The 23,465-nt window shown below is 28.3% G+C and overlaps 6 protein-coding genes across 6 annotated transcripts; 4 read left to right on the top strand and 2 right to left on the bottom strand.

Moving 5' to 3' along the window:
- Positions 1-1,006: 1,006 nt before the first annotated feature.
- Positions 1,007-4,852, top strand: RPA1 (replication protein A1, large subunit, putative; the record flags this gene model as incomplete). Its single annotated transcript, XM_029008827.1, has 1 exon — positions 1,007-4,852. The coding sequence occupies one exon, from the start codon at positions 1,007-1,009 to the stop codon at positions 4,850-4,852; it is 3,846 nt and encodes a 1,281-aa protein (XP_028859415.1).
- A 1,880-nt stretch (positions 4,853-6,732) lies between these two features.
- On the top strand, positions 6,733-8,227 carry PmUG01_03019500 (conserved Plasmodium protein, unknown function; the record flags this gene model as incomplete). Its single annotated transcript, XM_029008826.1, has 2 exons — positions 6,733-6,949; positions 7,242-8,227. 2 exons carry the CDS (start codon positions 6,733-6,735, stop codon positions 8,225-8,227), a joined length of 1,203 nt encoding a protein of 400 aa, XP_028859414.1.
- Positions 8,228-9,389: 1,162 nt separating this feature from the next.
- On the bottom strand, positions 9,390-11,576 carry PmUG01_03019400 (heat shock protein 40, putative; the record flags this gene model as incomplete). The annotated part of the gene is made up of 1 exon (XM_029008825.1): positions 9,390-11,576. One exon carries the CDS (start codon positions 11,574-11,576, stop codon positions 9,390-9,392), a length of 2,187 nt encoding a protein of 728 aa, XP_028859413.1.
- A 2,074-nt stretch (positions 11,577-13,650) lies between these two features.
- On the top strand, positions 13,651-16,790 carry PmUG01_03019300 (conserved Plasmodium protein, unknown function; the record flags this gene model as incomplete). The annotated part of the gene is given in 4 exon segments (XM_029008824.1): positions 13,651-15,381; positions 15,395-16,186; positions 16,454-16,537; positions 16,716-16,790. The coding sequence occupies 4 exon segments, from the start codon at positions 13,651-13,653 to the stop codon at positions 16,788-16,790; spliced, it is 2,682 nt and encodes an 893-aa protein (XP_028859412.1).
- Positions 16,791-17,499: 709 nt separating this feature from the next.
- Positions 17,500-18,894, bottom strand: SOF1 (the record flags this gene model as incomplete). Its single annotated transcript, XM_029008823.1, has 1 exon — positions 17,500-18,894. One exon carries the CDS (start codon positions 18,892-18,894, stop codon positions 17,500-17,502), a length of 1,395 nt encoding a protein of 464 aa, XP_028859411.1.
- A 2,228-nt stretch (positions 18,895-21,122) lies between these two features.
- Positions 21,123-22,985, top strand: PRPF31 (U4/U6 small nuclear ribonucleoprotein PRP31, putative; the record flags this gene model as incomplete). Its single annotated transcript, XM_029008822.1, has 2 exons — positions 21,123-21,125; positions 21,357-22,985. The coding sequence occupies 2 exons, from the start codon at positions 21,123-21,125 to the stop codon at positions 22,983-22,985; spliced, it is 1,632 nt and encodes a 543-aa protein (XP_028859410.1).
- Positions 22,986-23,465: the final 480 nt, after the last annotated feature.

Raw genomic sequence — 23,465 nt, 5'->3', positions numbered from 1 at the left:
AATTTAATTTTAGCTTCACTTTGTTCATCCGTATGTTCAAGTATGAACTGCAAATAGGAATACACAAAGAGCGAATTACTAAGAACAAGATTATCAAGATCTGAAGACTTACTTTATTACAAAAATATAATCATAAAAAATATATTCGTTGTGAGTATATACAAATTTAAAAAAAATTCCTTGTTCCTTCGCTTATTTTAGGAATACATAAACTCCCGCTGTTAACTATTCTTATGTACGTATGAACGTATATCTGTATATGTTCATATATATATATATATATATATATATATATATATATATATATATATATATATATTATGTATACGCGTTTGTACATAAATTGTACATGTTTATATTTATGCATGAGTAAAATAACGTGCGAAAAGGTAGTTGCGTATTTTTTGACGTATAACAAACTAGAAGCTTTAACTTCCATTTATTTCGTACATACATTTGTTTAAAGATATTTCCTTTTTTTAAAAAACTTTCACTTAATTTGCACTTTTTTCTATTTTTCGTTATAAGTTTTATTTTGTAACTTAATGGAATATATATATTTATATATGTGTGTTCATATATGCATATGTATATATGTTCTTATATACATATTTATATCTGCATGTATACATATATTTAAAAAAAAAAAATTGTTAATGCAAAAAGGTCAAGACATTTTTTTGAGTGTATCACGTATTTGTTAGTACACAGAAGAAAGGAATTTGTTTGGATAATTCAAAGTACCAGCACTAACAGCTATTTTTTGCGCATGCAGCGTATATATTCATGCGGGGAAGCATGAACATATATATATATATATATATGTACGTACGTATGTATGTGTGCGCGGGTTTAAATATATACTTACAGTTGCTTGTAAAGGCTAGCAGGGGATATACGCCTTTTCAGAGGAACATATATATATATATATATACCCTTTTTTCTTCTTTTTCTTTTTTTTCTTTTTTTTCCCCACTTTCGCTATTCTGTTGAGCATAAGTAAAAAATGAATAGAAACGAAGAGATTTTAAGTAAGGCTACGCCTAACTTTATATATAAATTTTTTACCGAACCAAATTCAGAAGAAGCGTTAAGTTGGTTGAACACTGAAATAAAGTTGATTTGTTTTAGTCAAATGAATGCAGGGGCGAGTCAAGTTTTTTTAAAAGTTATTGATGGAACAATACCACCTGAGTATTATGCTATTGTACATTTAGGCATAGAGGACAATAACAACTTTAGTTCTACTATATCGTTCGTAAAAAAAATAATTAAAATTGAAAATTTTTCTATTACGAATTATTATGGAAAACTTTTCATTCTAGCGAAAAAGGTTAGTATCTTTTTAAATATAGAAAATTTTGATATTGAAGATTTATTTAGAAAATATCACTTACAAAGTATATCTTATTATCTGTTAAATTCACAACAGGATAATAGTCCAAGGGAAAATTCCACTCGTGGGGATAACGAATATAATTATGACAACAAATACAGAGGTGGTAATAGTAATATTAGTAGTAATAATAATAATAGTAATAACAGTAATAACAGTAATAACAGTAATAACATTAATAACATTAATAACATTAATAACCATAGTAGTAGTAGTATTAATAGCAGTAATAATAATAATAACCATAGAGTTACTAACGAATTTTATTGTGAAAATAAACCCAGAGATAGTGAATATACACGCGCTACGATCGATTACAATAATAATAGACTTAATATTAAAAATTTTTATGAATCAAATGAATATTATGAAAATAATATGCGGGGTAACAAGGAAAAGTACCATCATGTACCCAACGAAAATTTTGTGAAAGAACCGAGTGGTCCGAATGATAATTCGGGTTATAGGGACAATTTAGCAAATAGAGAAAATATCACCCATAGGGAAAATTTATCGTATGGGGAAAATCAAATCCATGGTTTGAATCCCAGTTATCGTGAAAGTTTGAAAAGCCCAAATAACAGCAGAGTTGGGGATAGCAATATAAATAATAGAAATTATGAAGAAGGTCATATGGTGGATTTACAGAATAGAGGAAAGTTTTCATATAATAATGAAAGAACTAATTGTGCAAGTTATAACAATTACACGAATTACACAAATTGCACTAATTACCCATCCAATGTAAGGGATTATAAGAGTAATAATGAGGGGAGAAGCTCACCTCAACCAAAGCACAGTGAATATAGAGAGAATGGAGGTTATAACAAAAGGAATAACACAATTAATTATGACAGAAACAAATATTTATCCGAGAATGAATCTTACAATAGTAACAGTAAAAGTAATAATAATAGCAACAGTAATATTATTAACAGTAAGAGCAAAACACACATTATAAGCAGAGACGTTGTTATGAGCAGTGGGAGGAACAACAACTACGACGAAAATATTCATAGGAACGGTGGTGCATACAGAGGGGAATATAATTTCGAGGTTGGAGTAAGTAACAGTATTAATAAAAATTATAGTGATAATAACAGTGATCCTCGTAATGATAATATTAATGATTATAATAATGATAATAATAATGATAATAATAATAATGATAATAATAATAATAATAATAATAATGACTATGCAAAAAATGGAATCAAGGGTTTAAATTCTTCCCCACACGAGGGAAAATTGCTTGAAGGAGAGAAGGAATCATATATTATGAGCAACATGTATGGGATTAGAAGACACACCGATGAAAGAAGTCATAACTGCAGAAGCTACAACGGAAGTAACCTCAACAACAGAAACTATCTTGATGATGGAAACTATAACATTAGTAGTGGAAGTATTCACGGTATTGATATCCCGAGCGGTGGTGCAAGAAACATCCTAAGTGGTATTGATCATACCCGAGATAGGGAGCAGGAAAAGATCAAAAATGTGGGTAGCTATAGACAAGGAAAAGAAGACATCTACTATAATAGGAAGAAAAATGATCATGGTGAAAATAGCATTCATGCTGATGAAGAAGGGAAAATGTATATAGGGAGGAACGCTGAAAGTTACAACAGTAGTGCGAAACTAAGTAAAAATGAGGAAGGTATAAATGAAGGGTATTGTCGTCGCTCTGCGGAATACGATAGTAGTGGTAACAATATTAGTAATAATTATGGTAACAGTTATGGCAATAATAATGGCAATAATAATGGCAATAATAATTATGGTAATAATAAAATTAGTAGTAAAGAAGAGAATCTGTTTTCCAGCTACAATCAAACAGATGAGGGAAGGAAACACATGAGAAGCGAAAGCGTTGGGAGCTTGCAAGAAACAAAGGAAACGCTAAACAATGATATAGATGAGTTATCATCAGACAGAAGAAATGAAATAAAAATGTTAAAAGAGAATACATTAAGTAGGAAAATTAGGAAAAACAATCCTTATCAGAGTAACCCTTCTCAGAGTAACACATATCAGAGTAATAATGCCGTGATAAAAACAAATGATGGAATATTAATGCAAATAAATAAGCTATCTCAATACTCTTCAAAATGGATTATCAAAGCTAGGGTTCAGTCCAAAGATAATATTAGAAAATTTTACTCAGGTAATAAAGAAGGAAAAGTATTTAATATAGAATTATGTGATGAAGATGGTGAGATAAAAGGGAATTTTTTTGGTAAGGCAGTTGATAAATGGTATGATTTTTTACAAGTAGGAAAAATATATAAAATAAGTAAAGGAAATATAAAAGCAGCAAATAAGAAATTTAATACTTTAAAACATGATTGTGAAATTACCTTAGATGAAAATTCTATTATAGAATTATTAGAAGAAAATGATTTTAATATTCCAAAATTTATTTATAATTTTACTTATATAGATAATATTAAAAATATGAATACAGGTTCTTTAGTAGATGTAATTGGAATTGTATTCAATTTTCAAGAGACTATGCAAATTTTGATTAAAAAAACAGGACAGTATAAAGAAAAAAGGGATTTAATATTAATAGATGATAGTAATGATACTATTAATGTAACCTTATGGGGTGACCATGCTCTAAAAATAGAAGAAATGGATTTAAAGGATAACTGTATTGTCTGTTTTAAGTATTTAAAAGTTGGGGAATGGAAAGGCAAAAAATTAGAATCTCATATCAAAACAAAAATTGAAATAAATCCAGAAATTGATAGAGCTTATATTTTAAAAAATTGGTGGATCAATAATAAAAAAAATATGCATGCTTTAGTTAATTTAAATAGTAATAATTTCAATATAGAATTACAAAAAACTATTGAAGAAATTAAAAAAGATGTCAACGTAGCAAATGAAGATGCTCTATCAGGAAAAGGAATTATTTTTACAACTTTTGGATTTATAGATCATATATATAATACTATACCTGTATATTCCGCTTGTCCTGATTGTAATAAGAAAATGATTACTAATAATATAGCCGATGAAGAGATAGAAACATCTCAACTTTTGGATGAATCAATGTATTGTGCCAAGTGTAATAAAAATAATATTCCTATTTATAATTATTCTATTAATTTAAAAATTACTGATAGCACTGATTCGTTAAGAGCTTCTGCCTTTTCCAATTGTGCAAAAACAATTATGAACGGCCTATCCGCTGATGAGTTTATGAAACTAAGACAAGAATATGTTACACAAGAAAATATTGAAAATTTTGATTTAATTGAAAAAGTCAAACTAAAAGAATTCTTTTTTCGAATTAAAGCCTATATGACATCTCACATGGATGAGCTAAAAAAGAACTACACTATAATTGAAATAATTCCCCTCAGCAAATTGCTGCTTGACAACTGCAGGTATTTGGTTAAGTCCATTAGGACCCTTACAGAGAAGAGGGAATTAGAAAACGAGTGAAGGGGGCCATCTAAATATTTCAAGCGTTCGCGAATTATTCGTTCTGGAATAATCCGTGTATATCCATCCATACATACATGCATACGTACATACATATATACATATATACATATATACATATATACATATATACATATATACATATATACATATATACATATATACATATATACATATATACATACATACATACATACATATATACATACATACATACATATATACATACATATACATACATACATATATACATACATACATACATATATACATACATACATACATATATACATATATACATACATACATATATACATATATACATACATATATACATACATACATATATACATATATTTATACGCGTATATGCACAATACGTGCGCACATGTAGTATAACAAATTTTTTTTTTTTTTTACGAAACAACCATATGTATGGTGTACATACATGTACAATATGGAAGTGCAAAGTGCGTTATATTTTAATTGCCCCCCCCCCCATATTATGTTTCACAGCTTTTTCAGTATTCCTCCATTGTATAATTAGTTTTCTCCTACCCCTCTTCCCCATTTATAATAATGTACATTATTACTACTATATGTGTAGAGTTCGCGTATCAAGAAAAAGGCGAAGTAAACACATACACACAGAGAGAAAAAAATAAAATATATATTTAACTCTTTTTTCGTACATTATTACACCAAACTTATAGTACTTAAAATTGTAACAACAATTTTAGCTTAAATTTTTTGATTTTTTTTTTCTTTTAATTCGATTTGTCGGCATTTCCAACCTCTCTATTACTGCTTTGATGTAACAGGAATAACACAAATAGGAAGCGTTCTTAATATGATTAAGACCAACGATAAATGCAGTTCGAAAAAAATTGGTTTAAAAAAAAATAAAATAAACAAATGAGCGAATGAAAGAATGAACGAACAAATGAACAAATGAACAAATGAACAAATGAACGAATAAATAAATGGATAACTGCTTAAACGAATAAATATGTAAGGAAAATGCTAACGCATTTAACACGTATCCATTCCATCGATTTAATAGGGGAAATTTTCTCAAAAAATAAAAGCAAATTATAATTTTAAAGATGAAAATACTACTAATTACGCTAGTTCTTCAATAAGCAAAATTTTAAGTCAGTTAAAACAAAACTAGAAAATGTAATACGATTTTCCTATGGGTATGTATATATGTATATGCACGTGCAAATTATTTTTTTTTTATTCTGATCAGGGTTTATAAGGTACATTTATCTGCACACATATTAAGTAAGAAAACGTAAAGAGGGACAAAAATTAAATTATGTATCCTACGCTTATAAGAAGAAGTATATATATTTATGTAAATATATATATTGGAATTATGCGGTAAAAAAATAAATTTTAAATTGATTGTCACAACAGTCGTGTATTATTTCTTCATATCAGTGTATTCAATATTTTGTAACGTAACTGACAAGTAATAAATTGTTAACAAAAAAAAAAAAAAAAAAATTGAGAGGAGAGAATAAAATGTAGAACAGAAAAAGAAAATCATATTAAGCCAAATAATAAGTTTAAAAAATAGGAAGACCCTCCATCAGGGCTTGTACTTACCTATAAGTAATTTCTTCTATTTTGAAAAAAAAAAAAAAAAAAAAAAAAAACACACAGACACAAGCGCATACGCAGTACATACACAGAGACATATACATACACATACGCACGCCTGTACACACATATATAGCAAATAAAAAAAAAGAAAAAAAAGAAGTTACACCTTCAAACATAAACCACATGGTACCACCCATATATTTTCATTCTATAAATAAATCATTTTTATTTACATATTTTTCTTTAACTTTGAAAAGACTTTTTAAAATATGTTATGTTTTATTAAGAAGTACATATATTTCGAACTTTTAATAATTTTACGAGTTGTAAATTACTGGATCCCGTTAAGCAGTTTCTTAAATATCACACTAGTGTCTTATTTATCAGTGTTAGGATTTATTTATTTAATTTTTAAATTTAGATATGCAAATTATTCTAAAGCACTACAAAACTGTAACTTTAAAGGGAAACATGTTTGCATCATAGGTTAGTAAATTAAAATAAAAGAGAAAACGCGCAAGCAATAAAACGAAGGCAATTTTGTTGTTTCCCTTGCCTCATTTTAGTTACTGCAGCGTGCCACTGTGCACGTGCGTACATATATGTATATGTAAGTGCATACACATGTATTTACTTATGTATATATATATATATATATATATATATATATATATATTCACGTGAAAGTGGACAAGTGGACAATTTCGCATGTGTGCATATGTGTGTACTCTGCATGTTATCGCGTTCGTACCACTTTGCATATTTCTCTCCTCCGCAGGGGGCTCGGAAGGGCTTGGGTTGTCGTTAGCCAAAAGACTTATCAAGGAAAAACCCGAAACACTATCAGTGATGTCAAGAAATATAAATAAACTAAAAGAGGCAAGAAATATTTTATTAAGCGAAGTGGGGAAGGACAAAAGTTACTCAGATATTAAAATAAATATTATTAAATGTGACTTGAGTATGAAGGAGTCAATAAATGAAGCATTCAATAATGCGTTAATAAATAATAGTTTAGATAAGGAAGAAAATTCAAAAAATGATACGAATTATGGAAATGAAAATAATACAAGGGATAGGAATAAGAACATCGAGAAGGGAAATGTGGATGTAAATGATATAAACAACATTGACGTTCTTATTTGTAATGCTGCTTACGTGAGTACTGAAGAAAATACTAAATTGCAAATGTATGATTTAATTTATACAGTTAATGTAAATATATATGGAAATATTGATTTTATATCTAGGGTTATTACATATATGAAAAAAAAGAAAAGTGGAACTATTTTATTTATAAATTCTGAAGGGGCATTATACCCCATTTATGGTTACTCATACTATTTAATGAGTAAAACATCCATGTGGACTTATACACATATTTTAGACCAAGAACTAAAATATTTCAATATCCATATTGCAAATGCATTCTTACCATCAATTCAAACACCTGGCTTTGTTCAAGAAAATTTTAAAAAACCAGATGTTACAAAAAAAATTGAAAGTTTAACTAGTATTCTTAATTCAGATTATGCAGCAGATAAGGTCATTAATAAAATAAAGCAAGGAAGAAAATTTATAACATTAAATTTAAATGGATATATGTTGTCTATATTACATAGTGGTTATAGGAATCCGGAATCCTATTTTGATTACTTAATGCATGTTTCATTTTGCAATATTTTTGTTTTTATATCATCTCTTTATAAACTATACATCGAATACGTCATAAAGAAGAAGTTCCATTCCATACTGTGCAACTGATCTTGTGAAAGCTAGCAAGTACGTGAATGTGAATATGTGCACGTATACACATACATTTATAGTTATGTGTACATATATGTATATTTATATGTCTGTATAAGAATGTATAAGCATGTACATGCATGTATATGCACATATATATCTATATCTATATATATATTTTTACTTACCGTAAATTTCTTTTCTTTTTTTTACGGAATTTTTTCACGACATTACAACTGTTTATTTTTCAACCTGATTGCACACTTTGTGGATGTGTTTTCCTTATAGCTTCTTTTTAATTGCTTCACATAGATAGCGTATTTTGCTAACCTGTTTTCCCTTCTCCTTTTTTTTTTTTTTTTTTTAAGTGTATTGGAATTTAATCTTGAGTTTGTGTTACCTTCTTGCTAACGGCACGTAATTCATTGTACTCGTCCTTCATATATATATACACATATATGTACATATATTGTTTAATGGTTAGCAAATTTTTTTTTTTTTTTTTTTTTATTTTTACAAACTATATATATAAGTACACGTTATTCCTTTTATTTGTAGTAATAAATGGGTTACGAGTTCAACATTTTAAATGTTTTACTGCATGTATCATCATTTTTCATGACGTAATATATATTTTTTTTTCCTTGTCTTGCATTTCTGAACAATATATAAATTTATATAATTAGTTTATTAAATAAGCGATTGTGTAATGGCTGATTTTACGTTGATTATGAATATAATTAAAATACCGATGAGGCAAAAATGGGTGTAGATATGTTAAGAAATTTATATAGTAGTACACTTAAGGGGTGTGCCTATGTATGTTTATTTTATTTATTCTTAAGTGCGTAAACACACCATCAACTTTTTTGGGGCGTAAAATTTGAAATAATATTTTCCTTTTTTTTTAAAAAATGGAGTTAATTTTTTTTTTTTTTTATTTGTGTGCACATTATTTTTAAAAGTATTATACCCACACATGCATATACACTCACATATATATATATATATATATATATATATAAACGCACATACATACATGCACATATACATATATACATGTACAGACATGTAAAATGTTGGAGAAGTGTCATAAATAAAGACGTATGTAAAAATTTAAAAAGCAAATAAAAACAAAAAGGAAACAAAAATCTTAGTTTCCCTTAGAATTTGTTAGATTTCAATTGTTTGGCTTTAATTTTTCAGTAATCCACTTTTTAGCATATGAAAAAGTTGAAGTAGTGGAGCTTCTCTTTTTGTCTCTTTCCTCTTTATATGAATCGTCTGATTTGTTATTATTTTTTCCATTTCCTATACTATTACTACTGCTGATGGTAGTTCCACTGCTACCGTTATTTATGTTAACAGTGTGTTGATTACTAAAGTTTAGAGATTCCTTTGTGGACTTGTCAAATATATAAGCTGTATTATCTACTTGGTTTATGTTAGAATTATTAACACTATTCGCATGTTCAACACTTTTCATGTGATTAGTATTCTTTACCTTACTAGAGTAATAATTATCATCATAGCTATAACTGTTGTTCATGTTACTATTCAATTTGCTATCTTCATTCGCGGCATTATTTTGTTCATTTGCATTTTGTTCATTCGTATTTTGTTCATTCGCACTCCGTTCATTCGCGTTTTGTTCATTCGCACTATGTCCATTCGCACTATGTCCATTCGCACTATGTCCATTCGCGTTTTGTTCATTCGCACTATGTCCATTCGCATTTTGTTCCTTCGCTCTTTGTTTATTCGCACTTCGTCCACTTGCATATTTTTCTTTCGATGCACTGGACGAGGATGTAGGAGGTGGAGGGGGAATGGGTACGTTAGACGAATTCGTTCCTTCTAATTTATTTATGTATTTTTTTTTCTGCGATAATGGTGGAGGTTTGGGAATGTTCTTCTCCCCTCTTTCATTTGCGTTGACCTTGCAGTTGCCACTGTTATTGATGCTCCTGTTATCGGTACTATTGCCGCTACTATTATTATTCCTATTTTTGTTATTGATTCCACTGGTACTGCCACTGGTACTGCCACTGGTACTGGTATCCCCCTTTGGAGTAGCACGAGCACTGGCATTATCACAATCGTCCATTGGTCTATTGGTGTTTTGCGTGTTTGATAGCCCCATTTCAATTCTGTTAAATTCCTCAATCAATTCCACTTGTCTATGTGTTAATTTATCAGGTATTTTTAAACTAAATTTTATGATAAGATCACCATTTGTATGTGAATCTACTTTACATGGTCCCTTACCTTTTAAAACTTTTTCAGAATTAGGATAAGTTTTTGGTCGAATAAGTAAATCCATATCACCATTAAGGGTAGGAATATTAACGACACCACCTAGAAGACATTGTTTAATAGTTAATGGTACATCTACATAAATATTATCATCAACCCATTTAAAAACTTTATGTGGTTCAATGTTTATAGTAACAAATAGATGACCATTTTTTCCACCTCTATATCCTGAATGGCCTTGATTTGGAATTCTCATCTGCATACCTTTTTTAATTCCTGGAGGGATATCTAGAGTAATGTTTTTTGTTTGAAATTTTACTCCACTACCTGAACAATGTTTACATGGGTTATTAATAATTTGTCCATTCCCTGAACAATTTCGACATGGTACTCCAATAATTATAGGACCTCTTTCCATTCGTTGAATACCTGAACCGTTACAAACTTTACATATGGTTAAATTGGTACCGGGTTTTTTACCTGTCCCATTACAATTATTACAAGACACTTTAACATTTAATCTGATATTCTTTTCACATCCTTTAATAGCTTCCATAAATTTTAAAGTAATTTCTGTTTGAATATCTTCACCTCTAGTTGAACTACTTTTCGTTCCAGCCATGTTTGTAAACATTTCTGCAAAATCTGTAAACATAAAAGATGCATCACCAAACCCTGAAAATGAACCTTCAAAATTTGATGAAGATTGATTTTCATAATTCATATCATCAGTCATTCCTGTTTTATCATAAAATTCTTTTTTTTTAGGATCGGATAATAATTCATATGCTGCTGTTATACTAGCCATTTTTTGTTTTGCATCAGGAGACGGGTTTATATCTGGATGATATTTCTTGGCTAGTAAACGAAACTGTTTCTTAATTTCACTCGTTGTAGCATTTTTTGATAAACCCAATACTGTATACGGATCTTGGTTCAGACATTTTCTAGAAGTATTTATATTTCTACTATAGGAATAAAATGGACTACTCCTACTACATATTTTTACTTTTTTATTCTTTTCCCCTCTAAATAATATCTCTGTGAAATATTTTCTTTCAAAAATAAAATTATCGTTCCATGCCTTTCGCAGAATTCTCAAAGGAAACATTTTGTTTTCATCTCAAGGGGGCAAGGGGGACACACACGGACGAAGTAACGGGTCGACGTACTGCAAATATACGTTCAGGGAATATGAGAAAATGGAAATACTTCTCTTTACTGCACAAATGGGAAAGCTCCTCTTTACCGAAAAAATGGAAAAGCAGCTCTTTACTGTAAAAGTAAAAAAATACGAACTCTTTTTTTTTTCCTTTAATTCTTAATTTGAGCAATAAAGGGTCATAGATTAATATGTGAACAAAAATAGCAAAAATAAATTTATCTTAAATCTTTCGAAAAATCCTTTTCGATGTAATGAGCAATAAAATATTAGTTAGTCATTCTCCACCTCCACATAAAAATTTATTATGCGTGATTTTTTTTTTTTTTTTCTTTAAGGTTCTCACAGATACAATACATAAATATAAAGATAAATGTACATATAAATGTATATATAAATGTACTATAAATGTATATATAAATGTACATATAAATGTATATATAAATGTACATATAAATGTATATATAAATGTACATATAAATGTATATATAAATGTACATATAAATGTATATATAAATGTACATATAAATGTATATATAAATACAAGTACACATATAATAGCACGAAAAAACAGAAGTTCATAATAATGAATTTTTTTGAAAACGCAGAAAAAATGTGAAATTATGTGCTTACTAATTATGTAGGAGAAAAAACAAAATAAGGGCATAGATAATATGAAAAAAAAAAAATAAATAAATAAAATAAAATAAAGTAAAAACGAACAGTGCAAATGGGAAAAGGAATTTTCATCATAATATATATATATATATATATATATATATATATATATATATATGTACTTCATCATAGGCTTTGATTTTTGATAATCATCATGAACATCCTTTTATAAGGAAGCGGCCAAACATACTCCCTAATTACGTTTTGTATATAAAAAAACATATATGTGGTATGTAGAACGTAATATTACATATAATACAATGCGCAATGGTAATTTTCGTTAAAATATAGAATAATTATTCTAACGAAAAGGAGAAGAAAATATAAAATGGGAGCTTAATTTTTATATAATAACCTTTTTCTTTTTTTTTTTTTTAATTTTTTATATATCATTTTCATACAAATAAGAAGAGGTATTCTTTTCTGTTCAAAGCGGTTAAAAGCATTTCATCTTTTTTGGCCCTTAAGAATATTACTAAAATTTACATGTAGAAAGTTAAAGGCTATATATGAAAAAAAAAAAAAAAAAATAATACCTTAATATAATAAATAATAAATTGTACAGTATACCTTAATAAGAAGGAATAATAATTGTTGTGAAAATTATTTTTAATGTTACAGTTTGGACCTAAATATATAGGTGCCGTACGCGTTTCATGCAGCTTCTATACATACATTGGGGGCATGTAATGCTGTGTGTACATATTTTACTTATATATATGAAATAAATGAATAATTCTACTGCATTTTGAAGATCTGTAGTGTATCAAAAATAAGCCCCAACATATAAAGTAAATGAAACAACATACGTATTTTCCTACATAATTGATACTTTTCTTTGTGGGAGTATATATAACCTCCATTGATATATATAACGAAAATAAGCACATCAATGTATGAAGACTTAAATTTTGAATCCAAAGGCAAGGGGTTTAAAGAAACCCGAATAAACAAGAATTTGTTAATTAAATAAACGCTTAAAATGAACAGTTAAGCAAACATTTGAATGAACTGTCTTTATGCACCTATTTCGAAGAAGTGGGATTTTGGGAGAAAATTCTACACCTTAAATGCTCTTTGAAAATTTTAGCTCCGTTCGTCAAAGGATTATTTGTTACGTATATGTACATGTATAGATATATGTATGTACGTATGTATGTGCATGTGCACGTATTTTATGTATGTACCTTTTTGCATGTGTGTGCGTAACATACTCCTGAGTAGAGGCCTGTAACCGTGAATCAACTCATCAGTCTAACTGCGTGTTTAACAACTCTTTTAAGAAAACGCATTCTCCCTCAGTTCTGTGTATCATTTGTGTGAGTTATAAATAGGGGGTAACCGGATGATGGAGATTTTACCAGCAGGTTACTCTGATTTTCGAAGTAGGGAGTACTGGAATAGTTTCTTCCAAGCTTTTGATAAAAAAAATTTCGAATGGTATGGCACATATGAAGATATAAAAAGCATTGTTTATAAATGCATAAAAGGAAGATTAAATTATTGTAATGAAGAAGCAAATGGTGATTTGAAAAAAGAACTAGTAAACAAAAATTGTTTAATAATAAATACAGGATGTGGGAATTCAAATATAAGCTATGAATTTTATGAAGACGGTTTTGATAATATTATCAACATAGATTATTCAGATGTAGTAATTAATAAAATGCGTAAAAAGTTTGGAGATAAAATGGAATATATAAATATTGATATTAGCGATAGGAAAGCATTTGATAATTTATTAGAAAATTTAGAAAAAGTGAAAATAAAAAACAAAAAAGACTTTAAAATTTTTTTTGATAAAGCTTTTTTAGATGCTTATATATCATGTAATGAAAATGAAGAGGAAATATGTAAAAGTAATGCAAAAAATTATTTTTCTATTATTTTAAAATATCTTAATAAAGGGGATTTATTTATTATTATTACTTTAGCGCAATATTATATAATTAAAGAAGTTGTTAGAAATATATATAACGAAAATGTAAAATTAGAAGTAATTCCTTTTCTGATAAAAAAAAATACAAGTGAATTTAAATATCATCCCTTTGTTTTTGCCCTTTATAAAAGTGATAAAAAGAAAAAGGAGTATACTGCTAATTTTGTACATTTAGAAAACAATTCAACAAGTGTTATATCTTTATGGAAATTACCACAAGAAATAAATCAAACTCGAGAAAATGTAAACCTCCATATATTTAAAAAGGGAAAGAGAATAATTCTAGATATATTTAATAATAATTTAAATAAATGCACTTATAATGTAATTGTATATGATTCAAACAATGCACAAGTTACATATAACACAGTTGTCATAGTAGTGCCATTTGGATATGAGTTTCATTCACTTTATGCTACTGCAGAAGGGAATGAAGAACTGGCGAGAAAGGCAAAAACTAGGAGGTTGCTCCTAGTGATGAAGTCCAACTTTATGTTGTCCCTTGATGAAGATAATGATAATAAGCAGAATGAAAGTGCTTATAAGGGAAAGCATGATACATGTTTCACTGGAAGCATAATCCAAAGTACAAATAATTGTAACGCTGCTTTACGTAATGAAAAGCGGGAAAGCAGTGTAAGCCTCTATTACAATAATGACGGTAATGATAATAATGATAATAATGTTAATAATGATAATAATTCATGCGTTGCGTTAAATGGATATGGAAGTACAAAGCAGTACCTGAATGGACTAACTAGCCATGTAAATCAAGGGGGAACTTCGGAAAACATGGGGAAAAAAGATGCTCAAGTAATTAGTAACACTGGCAATGGAAGTACTCCATTAAATAATAATCTGCAAAGTGAGTTATACGCAAACAGTAATTCAGTTAATATACTTTTAGATTCCATTAAAAATGAGCTACAGAATATTCTAAACGAGTTAGCTCTACCTAATTCCAGCAATTTCCCAATAATGGCTCTAAATGAAGACGTGAAAGATTGTAAAATTATCGGTCATGAAAAGTCAAAATACTGTTCAACTATTATAATACGGGACGTGCTAGTTACAGAGGAGTTCATTTCGGAAAATTTTATCTTCGATAGGGATAATACAGAAAAAAAAAAAAAAAAAAAAAAAAAAAAAAAAGAGCAACGAGACAAACAGCAAAAGTAACGGCGGAGAAACGCACAATATGTGGGACGATGCCCTTTTTGCAATTGAGAAAAATAAAAAAGAGAAGGAAATTTATTTTAAAAATAAAGAGATTTATAAAAGACAAATGATATTTTCCTACGATCCATTAACTGTTCAGTCTGAATTAATATACACAAAAAAAGAAAAGGAGGAAAAAATAAATTTCGAATATATTGAATCAGCTAGCCAATATCATATAAATTTTTGTTGTAGTTTTTTTTTTATAATAAATACCAATTTTATAAAAGAAAAAAATTTCATAAATATATGTATATTAGGAGGAGGTACTAATGTACTTTCAAATATTATCAAATCGATATTTTATGATTATTATTTACATTTTGATATAATTGAAATAGATGAAACAGTGCACAAATTTTATTCCTTATTTTTTGATGAACAAATGAAAATTAATGAAAAGTATATAACAAATTACTTAATAAATGACGCCTATGATTACATACAAAATTTTGACAAAGCACAATTTTATGATATTATATTTCTTGATATGAACAATTCTCAAAATTCGTACATACAAATAAATGATTGCAAGATACACATTACTTGTCCCCATGTTAAATTTTTAAATAAGGAAATTATCTCAAGTATTAAAAAAATTTTGAAAGAAAATGGAATTTTGGTTATTAATTTATTAACACGTGATATTAAAGCTCGGACTTATGTATATCAACTTTTTAAAACTTTATTTGTGTCTGTTATAAATATCTCATCATCTAATAAGGTAAGGAATTAAACCAAAAAAAAAAAAAAAAAAAAAAGAAAAAGAAAAAGAAAAAAAAAAAAAAAAAGAAAGAAAAAGAAAAAGAAAAAGAAAAAGAAAAAGAAAAAGACCTTAAATAATTTGACAGTAACTTCGTAATGAAAATAGAAGCAAAATGAGGAAAATTTTGTACGAATGGCGATAAGTCGCTTGAACAATGGGTTTGCATATATGCATTGTGTATATACGTATGTATATGCTTGCACTTATTTGTGTTTTTCTTTTTAGGAAATTAATGACGTCATTGTTTGCAGCTCGGAGGTGATAACAGAGGAAAGGATTTCTACGTTTCATATAGGCCTAATGGAAATGGTATTTTTCGTTATATTGCTTGATGAACACGTGTTGAGTCATATGGAAACTATGCTAATTGAGGCCATGTATGTATATAAGCATGTGCACGTATGTGTATATACATGTATATATATATATTATTCATTTATTTGTCTACTTCTTTACATGTTTATGCTTTTTTTTTCCCTTGCTGCAGATCAAAAAGAATTACGATAAATGGTTTTTAAACTTTGATTTTAAGAATTTTATACATAATGTCAAGATTATGTGAAATGGAATGGGCGAAAATAAGTTTAATTTCTTGTTTGTTTTATTTCTTTATCATACTTCCCAAAATATGCACTATATATTACGCATATGTATGTAAGTATGTATATATGCGCATACTTTCCTTATAATTGTTTCTTTTAACTTATTTTTAAGAAAAATTTGTTTTAAACAATTTTCCCACGTGCAGTAGTAAAATTTTACTTGTGTAAGTATGCATACACACACATATATATATATATATATATATATATATGTAGTACCTAAACATTTTGTCAATTAAGAATAGTGGTACACTTTTCAGAGTGGTTAAAAATTACGCCCGCCTCTTTCTTCCCCAAGTATTTGTCTTAACAAAGATAAAACGATGGATAAAAATTTCCGGTTGCACTTCAGAAATTACCGTATTTTTAATTTTTAAAAGTTTAATAAGTGTTTAATACGTATGAAAAATGTTCATAAAAAAAAAAAAAAAAAAGCGTAGACGTGTTGAAGGGACCGAAAAAGTACGCTCAGATGATAATAAATATAGGAACAAAAATTGGAGGATGCCATAACGCGAAAATTTATATACATTGTGTATATATTAATTTTTACCGTTTAGTAAAACATGTATGCGGTTAACAGTAGGAGGACAGCTGGAAAAAAAAAAAGAAATGCTATGTTCAATCATAACATTCGTTGGTTGTTTCCCCTCAATATGCCCCTATCGCCTACTGTTCAGTGACGAATATTTTCTTTTTCTCTGGTATAGGTTTTCGATCGTATTTTTTTGAATGGTTAATTATATTTTGCTCTTTTCTTTTCTTTGCTTCTAGCATAATTTTCTTTTTATCAGACATGCTTTTAATTAGAGCAGGAACATGATGATGTTCTCGGATTCTTTTAATTTCTTTTAATGATGCATATTTTTCTTTTAATTTATTTCGATAATTTATGGCTTGTTTTTCTTTAAATGATAATACTCCAGAAGGTTCATGCGCACATGATTTCCAAATTCGTATGCACATGTCAGAACTTCCTGTCAAAACATATTTTGCATCTAAACTATATTTACAACATAACACATGTTGCATGCGTCTAGTATGATATACATCATAACTTGTTGGTTCGTCATTATTATACAGTCGAATAGTTTTATCATAAGAACAAGCAACGAACTTATTTCCAATTGGAGAAAAGTCAACATCTAATACAGCATTTACAAAACCTTTATGCACCATATAAGCTGTCTTCAAATATCTTATATCAAAGGTATATAAATTCGAATCTTCATTAGCAACAATAAATTGCTTAGGGTTCATATTATTCCAGCTTAGTGAATTACTTCTATATTTTAAAAATAATTTTTTAATTGGTACTTTATTTCTAATATCTACTAGTCCCACTGAATTATCTGATAAGGTTAAACCAACTAAATTTCTTTGTGCATAATTAAATTTTACATAATATATATATTCACTATTATAATCAAAGCTAGCTATTGCATTATTTCTATAATAATCCCACACATCTAATGTCTGACTACCTGATATTATTAGAGCCTCTGAAAAATGCTTATCAATACTGTTAGGTACACTTTTACAAACATAGATCTTTTTTGGAATTATTTCATTTTCTAGATAATTTAAATTATTCATATTTTGTTCTACTGTATCTTCTTCAGTTAATTCATTTATGTTTTTATTTTTTTCAATAGTCCATTGCTTTATATATTTATCATCACCACAACTGAAGAGATATTTATCATCATAGCTTGTACATAACCCTCTTACAAACCCATCATGTGCCTTTAATTTCCTCATTAATTTTTTATCTAAAATATTCCAAGTATTTATAAAGCCATTACAACTTCCACTATATAAGTCGGTTAAGTTTTTATTTGACACGCAAATACATCTAATAGAATCATCATGTCCATCTAAACATTTTACTAACGGTTTTGCGAATATTTTGTCAATTTTTGTAGCATTTAAAGCTCTTTTATATTCTATTTCTCTCTGAAATAAATGGATATTCTTTTCAAAGCTTCTCACATGCTTATAATTAGAAAAACCAGGATTATTCTTATAATCCTCGGGATTCCTGTGCAAAACTTTTACTTCCATCTTGTGGTCCTAACCTTTCTTTTTCCTTCGTTTTTTCTTAATATTTTTCACCAGTTATACACCTAGCTTTTTACGTTATCTGGGGGCGCAAGTGTCCATATGACCTTGTGCCTCATACCATATACGCAGATATGTTCGTGCACACGTATTCATATACAAGCATGTATATACATATACTTATATACGTATATATGTAAATGTACATGTATATATGTATATGCCTATTTGTTTATTAGGGCGTGCATAGTATAGCAACACTCCTCTTTTCTTATCCCTAAGGAGGAATACCAACATATGTTATATTGCCAGTTTCTAGAATATCTAAATCGTCATGTATAAGTAACAAGTTAATGACTAAAAAAAATCATGTCAAAAATATTTTTTTTTTTTTGTTTCCTTTTTTTTTTTTTTATAATGCTATTCTGTTTTTATTGTAAATTCCTCTAAAATGAGTTTATCTCAATTAAAATATTTTTTTAAAAATATGCAAAAAGAAGGAAGTAATTTAGTAATATTTTTATAATAATATATACTTCATCATGAAGATTGCTGAAATTTTTACATTAAAACGAAGAATCTTCTTCTACCAGAATGCGCAGAATTGTTTTTAATGAATTATGTATTTTAATTCATTTATTTATACATTTATGCATTCATTTATTCATTTATACATTCATTTATACATTCATTTATACATTCATTTATACATTTATTTATTCATTCATTTATTCATTCATTTATTCATTCATTTATTCATTCATTTATTCATTTAATTTTTAATATTGATGCAAATACTACATTTTTTTTCGACAATTTTTACGTACTCTCTATTTTTTTGTGAGAAGGTGAAATCTTAAAATTATGTGAGGTATTCAAAAATGAGTATTTTTTTTTTTTTTTTTTTTTTTCTTTTTGTAAATTCATTCCTCATTCGACAGGAGTATCACAATTATGAAGACGCTTTAAATATCTGAAATTTTTATGTAAAAAATAAAATATTTGAAAGGGATATATATATAAAGGAAACATAAATGAAAACATCATATACGAAATGTTATGCACGAATTGGTATATAACGATAACATATATATATATAATAAGTAATATGTAAAAATAATTTATAAATACACAAACGTAATACATAAAAATAGTATATTATAAAACAAAAACAAAAACAAAAGACTGCCAAAGGATAAGCAAATAGAAGTAGTAAATACTCGAAAATGTAGAAGTAGAATAACAACAGACAACTGTAAATATTTAAACGGTACAGGGGTGATGCCCAATTTTTCAATATTTTGAATATTTCGTACATTTTATACATTTTGCACATTTTGCATATTTTGTACATTTTGTGCATTTTGTACATTTTGTGCATTTTGTGCATTTTGTGCATTTTGTGAATTTTGTGAATTTTGTGCATTTTACATGATATTGATAAAATAATAGGAACAAAAATAGTAACTAAAGTACTAGCAATAGTAGTAACAACAGTAGTAACAACAGTAGTAACGACAGTAGTAACGACAGCAGTAACAAAGCAGTAACAGCAGTAACAACAGCAGTAACAACAGCAGTAACAACAGCAGTAACAACAGCAGTACAACAGCAGTAACAACAGCAGTAACAACAGCAGTAACAACAGCAGTAACAACAGCAGTAACAACAGCAGTAACAACAAGCAGCAGTAACAACAGCAGTAACAACAGCAGTAACAAGCAGTAACAACAGCAGTAACAACAGCAGTAACAGCAGTAACAACAGCAGTAACAACAGCAGTAACAACAGCAGTAACAACAGCAGTAACAACAGCAGTAACAACAGCAGTAACAACAGCAGTAACAACAGCAGTAACAACAATAGTGTTAACGGTAGTAACTACAGTACTAGCAATAGTAGTAATAACGGTAGTAACGACAGTAATAACAGTACTTTTTAAAAAAGCATATATATGTAATGCAAAAGGAAGCTATCACCGTAAAATATAAACAGAATATTTTCCAGACTTTCCAAAATATATAGGCCTATATAATATATTAAAAAAAAATGGTGAGTAGTAAAACATTTTTCCATTTTACTTAATCATGTTCATTAGCTAAAATGTAGATATGTGGGTACATCTAAGCTACCCCCCCCGTTGATTCGTGTATAGTTAACTACGTATACATTTTTATGTGCATTATATATATATATATATATATATATATATATATATGTTTAACCGTGGAATGGTTTATAGGCTTTATTTTATTTTATTGGCAGGAAAGGATGTTACATTTATTTTTGCGTGTCTGTTGTGTTCGCACGGAGCTCGTCGCGTATATACACGTTTACGTGAATACATGTTTATCTGCCTACGGGGGTTTCCACATACGTACTTACCTCCATACGTACGTATGTGCATTCCTTTATATGTGTACATTTGCACACTTGTACGTAAATATGTACTTCCCTTCTTTCAGACAACCCTTGCTGATACCTTCTTGAAAGATCTGGAGGACTTGGAGATGGAAGATGAGGACCCATTCAATAATGGTAACATGATAGCACAAAAGAAATTGGATATAGATGATAACAAGGAGAATGATGATTATGAAGAAATTGTTGATGCTATAGAAGAATTCTTAAACGAGAAAAAAAAAAAAAAAGAACGTAAAATATCCGAACTATTATATGATGAGGATTTTTTAAAAACCATGAATAGTATTAAGAATTATATTATTGAAGCCGAGGAAGAACTACATGAACAAGGACAGGAGGACTTGTTAAATGAAAATGAAAGAACGAAAAAAAGAAAAAAGGTAAAAGATGGTAATGAAGAGGGGAATGAAAAAGAAGAAGAGGAGGTAAACGATGCGATAAGCGATATGGTGAACGATAAGGTAAATGATGAGGACGAGGACGAAAACCATGGCCAGGGGGATGTTCACGATGACGAAGAAATATTAATTGAAAAATGTATCGAATTAATAATAAAAATAGACACAGAGATATTAAATATACATAAATATGTAAAAGATATATATTCAACAAAATTTCCCGAACTAGACTCAATAGTATATTCCCCTTTAGAATATATAACTGTTGTAAGTAAGATAAAGAATGAAAACGATTTAAAAAATATTGATTTTTCAGATATACTTCCAAATACTACAGTAATGGCTATAACAGTTGCCTCTAGTATGACAACTGGAATAAATTTATCGGAGCATTTATTAAAAAGCTGTTTATCCTTTTGTAATGAAGCTTTAGAATTAAATGAATATAGACAAATGGTTTTACTTTATTTAGAAAGTAAAATGTTTCTTCTCGCTCCTAATTTGACAATGCTATTAGGTAGTGCATTAACAGCTCGTCTGATTAGTTCAGTAGGCTCTTTAAAAAATTTATCTGTTACTTCTTCTCAAAATCTTATAGTTGTTGGTAGTTCTAAAAAATCAGTGCTCGGATTTAGTAATGTGCATAAAACATATGGGGTAGGAATATTAAGTACTTCTGAAATAGTTCAAAGTGTTCCAGATGCATATAAAAAAAAAGCAATAAGTTTATTAGCAGGGAAATGTAGTTTAGCATCTAGAATAGATTATTTTAAGAAATACAGAGAAGGACAATATGGATTATTACTCCGAGAAAATGTAATTAACCATTTAATAAAATTACAAGAACCACATCCAATGAAACAAAAAAAAATTCTACCTATGCCTGATGAAAAGAAAAGAAGAAAAAGAGGAGGAAAAAGATATCGAAAATTAAAAGAAAAAACAGAAATTACTGAATTAAGGAAACAAATTAATAGATTACCATTTGGCCCAAATACAAATGATGACTTTTATACCTTTAGTGATCAAAATACTATGTTATTAAATTCGAATATAACGAAATTAAAATACCAGACAAAGCAGAAAACAAATATTACCAAGAGGAAAAATTTGAATGTTCAATCTAGTGGAGTAACTGGAGGTTTGTCATCCTCTTTGATTTTTACTCCTTTGCAGGGTATTGAATTATTTAACCCTTCTGCTATTAACCAAAAGGATGAACAGAAGGAAAATATATACTTTTCTAGCACAGCTCAATTTCGTAGAGTCTAAAATTTCACGGGGGTAGGGGAGGAGGAGAACCACTAGTCTTCTTAAACGTATTAGCTGTGTTAGCAGTGTTTATTCTGCTGTCCATGTTACAACAAGATTGTATCTTATCTTTTTGAAACTTCGTGAGGACAAAAAGAAAAAAAAGAAAAAGAAAGAAATAGGGAGAAAAGAAATTTTGTTTCGAAAATGTATATATTTTTCTCATTATAATATTTTGATGCCTTTGCCTTATTTTATTTTAATTTTTTTTTTTTTTTATTATTTTTCCCAATCACACCCACGAACGCATGCTATCATTCTATTATACTATCATGTTATCACACTTTCATTCTTTTTTTTTTTTTTTTTTTTTCGTTTAACTTTTTAAGAGGCTAACATAAAAATATATTTGCAATTTATTAAATGCAAATTGTACATAATGAGATATATCTCCTGAAAGTGCTGCTTTACTGCTTTAATTAAGCACATGTATGGACGTTC

Source organism: Plasmodium malariae (genome assembly GCF_900090045.1).
Source record: "Plasmodium malariae genome assembly, chromosome: 3".
NCBI classification, from domain to species: Eukaryota; Apicomplexa; class Aconoidasida; order Haemosporida; family Plasmodiidae; genus Plasmodium; species Plasmodium malariae.
Note: the sequence above shows the minus strand (reverse complement) of the source record. Positions and strands in the feature narration are given on the sequence as shown.